Source organism: Mesoplodon mirus, assembly GCF_964341445.2.
Source record: "Mesoplodon mirus genome assembly, chromosome: 3".
Classification (NCBI taxonomy): domain Eukaryota; kingdom Metazoa; phylum Chordata; class Mammalia; order Artiodactyla; family Ziphiidae; genus Mesoplodon; species Mesoplodon mirus.
In genome coordinates this window covers 47,117,768-47,129,773 of record NC_138978.1, presented here as the reverse complement: position 1 = coordinate 47,129,773, position 12,006 = coordinate 47,117,768, and the positions used below count along the sequence as shown (strand labels likewise).

The window sequence follows — 12,006 nt, the reverse complement described above, 5'->3', positions numbered from 1 at the left end:
CCTCCATCACTCTCTCTGCCTTTACCCTGCTTTATTTTGTTCATAGCACTTACTGCCACCTTCCATACATATTCATATATTTGTTTGTGATCTGTTTTCTTCCATGAAATTATAAACCCTGCAAGGATAGGAATTTTAGTCTGTTTTATTTATTCACGGCTGTTCCTAGTGCTTCTTATTTTACTGTGCCAGTGCAGAGTAGGCATTTAATAAATATTTGTTGAATACATGGCCCAGTTCTTCAGAAAGATTGTTAATCCTTGGAAGTGACTGGGAGCAGTGAACCAGTCTGAGGGAGGGTGAATCCCTCCTCTTATTTATCTCATTATATTCTGTGCCTAGCATAATGCCTGGCATACTACAGAAATTTAGTGCTATGAAATGGAATAAACCAATTCCAACTCTAATTTTTATACTAAATATTTATGTCATTTTGAGCAAGGCACTTCATCTATCTGAGCCTCAATTTTTCTATCTGGAGAGATTATTTCAAAAGTGATATGAGGGGGCTTCCCTGGTGGCGCAGTGGTTGAGAGTCTGCCTGCCGATGCAGGGGACACGGGTTTGTGCCCCGGTCCGGGAAGATCCCACATGCCGCAGAGCAGCTGGGCCCGTGAGCCATGGCCACTAGGCCTGTGTGTCCGGAGCCTGTGCTCCTCAACGGGAGAGGCCAGAACAGTGAGAGGCCCGTGTACAGAAAAAAAAAAAAAAAAGTGATTTAAGATAATGAATGAGAATATACTTTGAATTCTAAAATGCTACACAAATCTTTTTTGTTCAGTTGGCAAGTGAGATTATTTAAACAACGATAAGTCAGCAGGGACAGGACTGTTGTGACAACCCTAGTAACTAAAGTTTCTCAGAGTATGGGATGAGACTGGTAGACAAGGACTAGCCATTACTCAAGAAACTAAGTTTATCAACTCCAGGAAGGTTAGTGGCTTCATAAGGAGTGAAGGAATAAATAGCTGCCTCTGGGATGGTACTGTTTAATTATGCCTTAATTTTTTAGTGGCCTTAAATAGTCTTAGTTTTCTCACACGCTTCTTTTGTTCTTTTAAGTAGACTGCGTTAGAAGAACTATAAATGGTATTCAGCTTATTTTCATTTGGGAAAAAAAAAAGTGGCCTATAAACTTTGTTTCCTAAAGTGGCTCTTTGAAAAGGTTACTCAAATTTATATTGATTCTAAACATACCAATTAGTGAAGGACACTAAAAAACGTGTTACAAAGCTGGTTGCAGAGTGGTTCCTTTCTGTTTCCAACAGAACGATGTGTCTCATTTTTGGCAGCTGTGTTAGTTGCAAAGAGCTTTCCCCAGTGGTTTTCATTTTCTGAGTTTATTGTAAGAAACCTAGAAATGATTCCTCTCAAATAATTCTTCTCAAAGATTTTTTTCCAACAGCTTTATTTATCTTGAAGTTTTAATCCACATTGTACGTTATTTAGTAAAGCGCAGATTTTCCACGATTTGAGGGTTCAGAAAAATTGTAGTATATGAATATAATTTATTCTTGTAATTGATATCATGAGATTGCTGTTGATTGTTCTCTGGCTGTCTCCACTCTTAAGCAGATATATTCTTAGCATTCTACTAATAAGAAATTGTTTTCTGGGAAAGCCTATTAATACTCTGGGCAGCAAAACTCTTAGCCTTATCAGTCCATTAGAGTCAAGTTTCCTGACTAAGAGCCACTTTTTGTGGTTAACATAAGAATTAATTTTAGCAATATCTGACATCTAAATGAGGTTCCTGGGGTTTTTACTTTATTTTTATTTTTTATTGTATATATTTAAGGTGTACAACTTGGTGATTTGATATATGTATACATTGTGAAACAGTCACCAGTCAAGCTAATTAACATATCTGTTACCTCACATAGTTACCATTTTAGTTACCATTTTTGTGTGTGTGGTGAGAAAACACTTGAGATCTAACTTCTTAACAAATTTCAAGTATATAGTACAGTATGGTTAACTATAGTCACCACGCTATACATTAGATCACCATAACTTATTCATCTTGTGTAACTGAAATTTTATACCCCTTGACCAACATCTTCCCATTTCCCTCTACCCCAGCTTCCGGTAGCCACCAATCTCTTCACTTCTAATTAGTTTGACTATTTTAGATTCCACATATAAGTGAGATATAACATTTGTCATTCTGCGCCTGTCTTATTTCACTTAGCATAAATAATGTCCTCTAGGTCTATCTGTATTGTCGCAAATGGCAGAATTTCCTTCTTTTTGAAGGCTAAATAATGTTTCATTGTGTGTATATAGCACATTTCCTTTATCCATTTATCCGTCTATAGACATTTAGGTTATTTCCATATCTTGGCTATGAGATCTCCGTGTTTTAAGAGCTCTCTGTTAAACTACCTCAGTGTTTTTCCTCTGTGAGATGTCTGATAGTGTTAACAGCTTACATGAGCAGCTCCTTATAGTTGCAAAGAAGTTTCTGGTTAACTTGACTTATTCATTAGGCAGCATACCCTTTGTCCTAATACCCTGGATAAATGAGAATTTATTCTAGTGGAATATTTCGAGCTCCTTTTCAAATTTATTTATTTAAATAAATAAATTTATTTATTTATCTATTTTTGGCTGTGTTGGGTCTTCGTTGCTGCACGTGGGCTTTCTCTAGTTGTGGCGAGTGAGGGCTCCTCTTTTCGTTGCGGTGCATGGACTTCTCACTGTGGTGGCTTCTCTTGCTGTGGAGCACGGGCTCTAGGTGCGCAGGCTTCAGTAGTTGTGGTGCGTGGGCTTAGTTGCTCCATGGCATGTGCGATCTTCCCAGACCAGGGATCGAACCCCTGTCCCCTGCATTGGCAGGCAGATTCTTAACCACTGCGCCACCAGGGAAGTCCTAAGCTCTTTTTATCAGTGTTTTTTAATCTTCTTTTATTTCAAATTATATTCTTAAATTTACTAAGTCATTAAGGCTTTAGTGATTATGCTACGTCTTTATTATGTAAAGAAGAAAATAATAACAGTCCAATTACAGGCTGATCTTAAGTAAATGCAGAAGTCTAAATAAAATATAAGAAAGTGGGGATGTCCCTGGTGGCACAATGGTTAAGAATCCGCCTGCTAATGCAGGGGACACGGGTTCGATCCCTGGTCTGGGAAGATCCCATATGCCGCGGAGCAACTAAGCCCACACACCACAGCTGCTGAAGCCTGTGCGCCTAGAGCCCATGCTCCTCAACAAGAGAAGTCACTGCAATGAGAAGCCTGCACGCCGCAACGAAGAGTAGCCCCTGCTTGCTGCAGCTAGAGAAAGCCCATGCGCAGCAACGAAGACCCAATGCAACCAAAAGTAAAATTAAATAAAAAACACAATATAAAAATATATATATAAGCAAGTGGAATATATTAGTGTATCAAAAGGTAATATACCATAACCATGCAGGATTTATTTCAGGAATGTAAGGCTAGTTTAATATTAGGAAATCTTTTAACATAATTTATTTTATTAACAATTTGAAGCAGAAAAAAACATCCTTGATGCTGATAAGGCATGTTCTTCCTTGAAAAAAAAGAACTCTTAAGTAAACTAGAAATGGAACTAAATGATAAACACTATTTTCAAAAACCCCAAAACAAAACAGTACCAAACATCATTAAAAAAGTGAATTACTCAAGCCATATGTGTTAAAATAAGGAATATTACAAAGATGTTCATCAATTATGTTATACATTGTTTTGGAGATTTAAAAAATGCAACGAGGAAAGAAAATGAAGTAATGAATGTAAATATTAGAAAAACAATAAGATGTTTTGTTTGCTAATGGTATGATTGTATACCTAGAAAACCCTAGTTAAAAACTGCTAGAATTTGTGATGACTAAATACACTATAAACATACAAAAATCAGTAGTTTTCTCTGTCATAAAAATAATCTTATAGAATAGAAGCAGGGAAAAATATTATCTTCATGACAGTGACACAAATTATAAAATACTAACGAATAAATTTAATAAAGGTACAGGAAGAAAATTGTATTATTGAATGGTGAAAACAAAATCTGAACAAATGTATTTATTGAGCAAATATTTGTTCAATGCTTCCTATGTAAGTTCTGTGTAAGTTCTTCCTAAGTACTGTTCTTAGGTGTTGGAAACATCTAACAAGATGTACTGAGTCCCGCTGTCATGAAGCTTACATACTTTTGGAAGAATCAGCCAGTAAACAAATATATAAATAACACAATATCTGGTAGAATTTAGTGCCATTAAAATGAGGTGATGTGATAAGAGAGTTGACATTTCACTGGATGGTCAGGGAAGTCTCTTTGAGGATGTGATATATAAACTCTGACCAGCATAACCAGCCACTTGATCGTCTCAGGGAATAGCATCCAAGGGATAGCTAGTAAAAAGCCTGTAAGGTGAGAATGAGCTATTAAGGAGCAGAAAAAGGCAAGAGTGACTGGAATGAAGCGAGTGAGAGTGAAAGTTGTAGAGGATGAGGTTAGACAGACACTTCCAGTGGTAAGGAACTTGTATTTTAATTACATTGGGAAAGCACAGGATAAGTTTTAAAAGCAGTATATGACTTGATGTGATTTATGCTTGGAAAAGGTCTTTTGGGGGTAAAGAGTAGAAATGGGGAACCCAGTGAACAGGCTGTTGTGGTAGATCAGCTAGAGAGGATAATGATCTGTGCTAGGTTAGAATGGATATGAAGCCAAGTAGACAGATTTGGGATAAGTTTTGGAAGTAGGACTTGCATAGGTAATGGATGCAAGAGGTGAGGGAAAGTGAGTAATTGATGACAACTCCTAAATTTTTGGAAAATGCAAATACACCAAGTTATTGGATAGGGAGATGGTATCCCTAAAATGTAAAGTCTCCTTAAACTAACTTTCAAATGTACAGTAATTTCAATTAGAATTTGGGAAAAAAATTATAATGTAATCTTAAAGTTAGTATGGAAGAATAAATGTTTGAGAGAAGCCAAAATAATTCAGAAAAAGAAAAGTAGTGAAGGAGAATGTACTTTACCACTATAAAACTGCTTTAGTCAAGTGTATACCATTGTATAGGAATAGACAAGTAGATCTGTGGAACAGAATAGAAAGCCCATAAGTAGGTCCTAGTGTAAATGAGATTTTATTCTATGAAAAGAATAAAAGATTTCAGTGAGAAAACAATGGTTTATTTAATAAATGGTTCTGTCAGAACTGTATCTTTCTTGAAGAAAATAATGTTGGACCCTTAGCACACTAAATGCAAAAATAAATTCCACTCAAATGAAAATTCAAAATTTTAGAAGAAAATTTAAGAGTATGTATATGTAACCTGTGGATTGGAGAAACATCTTTACCATGGTAGGAAACCTAGAAGATATTAAGCATATTTAACTATTTATATAAACAATACATTTTTTTTTTTTTTCTTTTTGCGGTATGCGGGCCTCTCACTGTTGTGGCCTCTCCCGTTGCGGACCACAGGCTCCGGATGCGCAGGCCCAGCGGCCGTGGCTCACGGGCCCAGCCGCTCTGCGGCATATGGGATCCTCCCAGACCGGGGCACGAACCCCTATCCCCTGCATCGGCAGGCGGACTCTCAACCACTGCGCCACCAGGGAGGCCCCTAAACAATACATTTTATATGATAAAAAGTACCATAAATGATGCCAAAGCAGATTAGGAAAAAATAACATTTTTCAAATGCATATGTCAGATATAAAGAGTTATTATTTATAACATAAAAAAGAACACGTACAAATTGATATGTATTGATGAAAATAGAAAAACGGCAAAAGATTTAATAGTTCAGAAAAGAGCAAATCCAAATGGTTAGTAAATACATGAAAATTTGTATAACCTCTTAGCATCAAGGAAATGCAAATTGAAGTAACTATCAGATATTATATCTCACCCATCTTGTTGACAGGTTTTTTAAAGTGGTAACACCTGTACACCTGAAACTAACACAACTTAGTAAATCAACTTTAATTAAAAAGAAAAAATAAAAAAAATAGGGACTTCCCTGGTGGCGCAGTGGTTAAGACTCCGCGCTCCCAATGCAGGGTGCCTGCGTTTGATCCCTGGTCAGGAAACTAGATTCCACATACACGCCACAACTAAGGAGCCCTCCGGCCACAACTAAGGAGTACATGTGCTGCAACTAAGGAGCAGGTGAGCCACAACTAAGGAGCAGTCAAGCTGCAACGAAGACCCAGCACAACCAAATAAATAAGTAAATAAAGTAAATATTTAAAGAAAAAAAAGGTTGTAACACCTAGTATTGGGAAACGTGTATACCTTCTTGTTACTGATGAAAAGAGAAATTTCTGTACTGATTTTGGAAAACAATCTTAAAATATTTATTAGAATTTAAATATATCACATTTTAAAATCCAGCAAACACATTCCTGGGAATATAGGTCATAGAAATGAGCACCAGTATTTAGGAAAATGTATAAGGATAAATATTACAGGACTGTTTAAAGTGGCAAAACTGGGAACAAAATGTGAAAGTCCTTGGGTGAGGGAACTATTGAATAACCATCTGATCATAGGCTATAATTTAACCATTTTAAAAGATGTGTTAGATATATACTAATTGACTAAGAGGGACTTTCTTGATGCATTGTTAAGGGAGAAGAGTAATATACAGAGAGATGTCTATTTTGGTAAAACAGTGACAAAAACTATAAAATCCTCCCTGTATTTATATAGAAAATAGGAATGTATGTATATTTGTATATGGTTATTTGAGTATAGAAAAAGGCATGGAAGAGTACATAGAAGATCGTTAACATTGAGGCAGAAGTAGAGGCAAGATAAGAAAATAAGATTTTAAAAAGATGTCCACAGTAAAAGCACTATGTGTGATATGATTCCATTTAACTAAAATATATATGTATCTTCATATGCAGTAAGGAAATGAATGGAAAGGTGGTTGCCAATGTATAAATAGTTATTTCAGGGTGGTATGATTTCAGGTCATTCCTTATATTTGTCATTATTTGAACTTTTAACAATGATTATGGTAGGAAGATAAAAGCTACTTTTATTTTGAGGAGAACAGAAAGAAAGTTAAATGGTGGTACTTTTTTCCCCTTCATTTTGCAGTTGTGCTATATTGACTCCCAAACTGATGGCGGAATCCCTTCTTACTGTTTTGCTTTAATGGTGATGTTTTTTCTACAACAAAGAAAACCCCCTCTTCTTCCTTGCTTACTTGGAAGTTGGGTAAGCATCGGTTTGTAACATGTATGCACATGTGTATATGTAGTTCATTCTTGCAGAGTGCTCTGTTCACACATTTAAAGCTGGAATTCTGGTTTGTCTGTTTGTCCATCATTTTTTTTTCTTTTAATAATTTTCCACTACCAATTTGGAATGCCTTTTTATATAGATTGAAGGCTTTGACCCAAAAAGGATGGATGACTTTCAGCTGAAGGGCATAGTAGAAGAGAAGTTTGTGAAGTGGGAATATAATTCAAGTAGTGCAACTGAGAAAAACTCAATTGCTGAGGAAAACAAAGCTAAGGCAGACCAACCAAAAGATGATACCAAGAAGACAGAAACAGACAACCAAAGTAATGCCATGAAGGAAAAACATGGCAAAGTAAGCTTCTTTTTGTTTTTGTTTTTGGCTTTTCTATATGTAGAATTTGTGATGCCTTTAGTTGAAACTATTTTAATAGTAGATTGACTGACCTTGAGTAAGCCTCTTGGCCTCATTTTCCTCATCTGTAAAGTGAGGGGTTGATCTGGTTTAGTTTTTCAGTACCAAGATTCCCTAATAAATATATACCTCATTTTTAAAGGCTTGTATTGTTTGAATCATATCAAGGTAATTCTTTGTATATTTTTCATTTAGATAAGAAAGATTTCCTTCAGGAGTTGGGCTGTGACCAGAGCTTTAGCCTATGGGGATTATGTTGCCAGACTGGTGAAGAAATAAAGGCCTTGTGCTCCTTTAGAGGGTGGCTGGCTTACTTAATCATTCAAACTTCATTTATTAAGTAAGGACCAGCTATGTGCCAGGCATTATCTTGAGTGCTAGAGAACCCAAGATGTATATTCATGGATTATGTCCTCCAGAAGCATGTAGTCTTCTGAAGTAGACAGACGTTATTACAAAAATGTGAACATTACAGAAATCATTGCTCTAGCTATACTGAAGTATATGTAGTTCCCGAGCACATGTTCAGTTCTTCCACTTTTCTAGACTACCTTCTACCCTCTTCTCAAACCATCAATACTCTCAGCTAATGATCTTGCTTATTATTACTTCTCTGAGAAAACTGAAGCAATCAAAAGAGAACTTCCCACTCCCACCACCATCTCCCACTATCTGTACTCACATACTCTGCCTTGCTGCCGGCTTTCATAAAGAAAGTTCCTGTATTGCTATCTAAAGTCATTATCTTAACTTGTGTGTTTAGTCCCATCCCTTCTTGTCTATTCCGGAACATTGCTCTAGCAGTTCTTCTCTTTCCATCCTAGGTTACCAATTTTTCATTCTTTACTGAATCATACATGGTTTTACATCTCCCACTTTAAAGAAAAATCTTGACACCATTTCCCCTCCCAGCTATTTCCTTGCTCCCTTTTGCAGGAAAACTTCTTGGAAGAATTGTTTATATACACTATTTCCAGTTTCTCTGTTTCCTTTTAACTCACTCTACTCAGGCTTTGACCCCTATCAATCTGCCAAAACTTGTTTTGCCAGTGTCAGTATCCTCCACATGGCTAAATCCAATAGTTATTTCACAATTTTTATCTTTTTTGACTTACCAGCAACATTTGCAGTTGATTATTTCCTTCTCTAAAAAATTTCTTAACTTGACTTTCAGGATACCACACCCATGCCTGATTATTCCTTCTCAGTCTCTTTGTTGGTTCTTCCTTTCCTCTCCAATCTCTTTAATGTTGGAGTATTCTAGGGTTCAGTCCTTGACCCCTGCCTTTTTTCTGTATCTACACTCCCTTGGTGATCTCATCCAATCCCATGGATTTTAAGTACCATCTATATGATGATGACTCCCAAGTTTAAATGTTAGGCCAAACCTCTCTCCTAAACTCTATAATTGTGTTTCCAACCTGCTATTTAATGTTTCTACTAAGATGTCTAATAGATGTCTTAATCTTAATGTGTCTAAAACTGAACTCTGGGTCTTCCCCTTGCTCCACATGCAGTTTTCCCATCTCAGTTGATGGCACTTCATCCTTTCAGTTGCTCAGTCATAAACCTTGGAGTCATCCTTTACTTCTCTCTTTCATACCCCATACTAAGTCTGTCAGGAAATCCTGTCATTTCTACTTCAAAATATATCCACAATTTGACCACTTCCCCTGTTACTATCCTGGTCCTAGCCATATCATCTCTGGCCTGGACTACTACCACAGACTCATAATAAGTTTCCCTGCATTTACCCTTGCCCCCGTTATAGTCTCAACACAACAATCAGAATGGCTCTTCTAGAGCTTAGGTCAGATCATGCCCTTCTCCCTCCCCACACTTGAAATGCTTCAGTGGCTCCTCATTTAATTTAGAATAAAAGCTAGAGTTCTTACTGGTTAGCTCTTTGTTTCCCTCTTTTCCTCTCCTCTCTCTGCCACACTAGTCGTCTTTTTAAAGCTGTTTACACTCCTACTTTAGTGTGTTTGCTCTGTTTCTTATTCTTAGAACCCTTTTTCCTCTTCTTCAGATCATACCTTCTCAACAAGTCCTATCCTGACTATATTTAACACTGAAATCGGCTCCCATATCCCATCCCCTTTACTAAACCCCCTCAACTTTTTCTTATTTCCACAGCATTTTTCTTCTTCTAACTTACGGTGTAATTTACTTATTAAGTTCATTGCTTATTGTCTTCTTCCCCTAGAATGTAAGCTCCACTAAGGCAAGGCTCTTTGTTTTTTGGGGGTTTTTTGTTTGTTTGATTTTTTTGCGGTACGCGGGCCTCTCACTGTTGTGGCCTCTCCCGTTGCGGAGCACAGGCTCCAGACGCGCAGGCTCAGCGGCCATGGCTCACGGGCCCAGCCGCTCCGTGGCACGTGGGATGTTCCCGGACCGGGGCACGAACCCGTGTTCCCTGCATCAGCAGGCAGACTCTCAACCACTGCGCCACCAGGGAAGCCCTGGATCTTTGGTTTTTTTCACGGATATATCCCAAGTGCCTGGCACATAGTAGGCACTCAATGAATAGTTGTAGAATGGAATGAGTGAATGATTTTTATGCCTTTATGGTCACTTTTAACCGGCATTCATTTAGCTAATTGCTTTAGAATTCAGGTATTACCTTTTCTGTTAAGACCCCCCTGATTCAGAGACCCATTTTAGCATGTAGCCTTCATTGTAATTGTTAAATGGTCTCTTCCTCTCCTAATAGTCTGTGAAATAGGACCTCATCTTGTCTGAGTCACAGTGTGCTATAATGATTAGCATCACAGACCCAGTAGCCAGGTGATCCTGAGTCAAATCCTTGCCCTGTAGTATCTACTTCATAGCTGTTAGATTGAAGGAATTAGCTTTTGAAAGCCCTGGGCATTTATATAGATTTTAAAAGTAATTGCTGCAATGGAGGAACTATAGTAGTTGTTATACAGTGGTTAGCAACCTTGGCTGCACAGCATGGGACACTTAGGAAGCTTTAAAAATCTCAGTCCATTAAATCACAGTCTTGGGAAAGGTATGGGAGATGGGAGTGGTGTCAAGCTCAGGTGCTGGTGAATTTTAGTGCTCTCAATGTGATTCTAATGTGCAGCCAAGGTTGAGCATCACTGGTTTAGTGGATAGAACACAAAATTCTAGGAGTCAGTAATCTGGGACACTCTCTTCCCAGCTGTGCCACACATTGCTTTTTGGCAACCTATTCTTTTATGCCTCAGTTTTTGAAAAGGTGATCTCTAAGGTCTTTGTAAATTGAAAGTTAAACAATTCCATAGTTTTGTGAAGCTTAAATGAAAGGTATTTTTTCTTTTCCAGTCTCCTTTAACATTGGGAACACCAAATCAGGTGTCCCTGGGACAGTTATGGTTAGAGCTGCTAAAATTTTACACACTGGATTTTGCTTTGGAGGAATACGTCATATGTGTACGGATACAAGATATTTTAACAAGAGAAAACAAAAACTGGCCTAAAAGGCGAATAGCCATTGAAGGTGAGATGATATGTTATATTTCATTTGGAGAATTTTGTGTGTGCCACTCATCATCTATTTCTAATGTAGTGTTATAAATTTTATCCCTTGGCTTTGTAGCACTATATGCCACTAGGTTGTCACTATATATTTTGGATAAATTCTTTATCAAGTCCATGATAGCTTTATAGAATTAATGCTTGCTTAAAAGTTTCCAATCTGTAAATATTATAATGGCTAGGGTAATTAGCTTGTATACATGCCTTTATTTTTATTTTTTAATTGTGGAAAATTTCAAAAATACAGAAAAATAGAATAGTTATCCGAATACTGTAAGATATTTTTAAATATATTTGTGTCATAAAATTATGTTAAAGTATAATCTTAAAATCCAGTTTTTCATTGTCTTGTGAAGTACCTCATTTATTAAATATGGCTAAGCTAAAGGAAAAAAGAACAATTGATGCGGACAAATAAGGTTTCACATCAAATCCCAAGAACATTAAGATCTTTAGAGATACAGAAATAAATAGTATAGCTTCTAAATTCTTAATAAAAAATTTAAATTCCACAACATTTTGCTCACTTTTTATAGATAGGAAATGGAATTTCTGTCCACCATCTTAGTCTGTTTAGACTATACATTCTTCTCTTTCCTCCATCCTCTGCAGGGCTTCTCTACTGTGAGTTGGACTTACAAATATTCTCACTCTACACTCAAACACGTACTCACATCTTGTACTCGCTTACATATGGTAAATAAATGAGCTCTGAAGCCTGCAGCCATCATAATTTCTCTCTGCCTTTTTTTTTTCTTTTTCTTCTAGAAAAGGGAAAGAGGCTAAGTAAAGCTTTTAAAAGCCTATGGATTTAGATAACAGTAAAAAGTAACAG

The 12,006-nt window shown here is 36.9% G+C and overlaps 1 protein-coding gene across 7 annotated transcripts in view; it reads left to right on the top strand.

Moving 5' to 3' along the window:
* The window catches only part of TUT4 (terminal uridylyl transferase 4), a 138,853-nt gene that overhangs the window by 82,637 nt on the left and 44,210 nt on the right, over positions 1 to 12,006 (top strand). For all 7 annotated transcript variants that reach the window (XM_082615898.1, XM_082615897.1, XM_082615899.1 and 4 more), the window contains exons 10-12: positions 7,091 to 7,210; positions 7,377 to 7,589; positions 10,959 to 11,133. In XM_082615898.1, the coding sequence (XP_082472024.1) occupies positions 7,091 to 7,210; positions 7,377 to 7,589; positions 10,959 to 11,133 (508 nt within the window). The remainder of the gene's footprint in view (positions 1 to 7,090; positions 7,211 to 7,376; positions 7,590 to 10,958; positions 11,134 to 12,006) is intronic.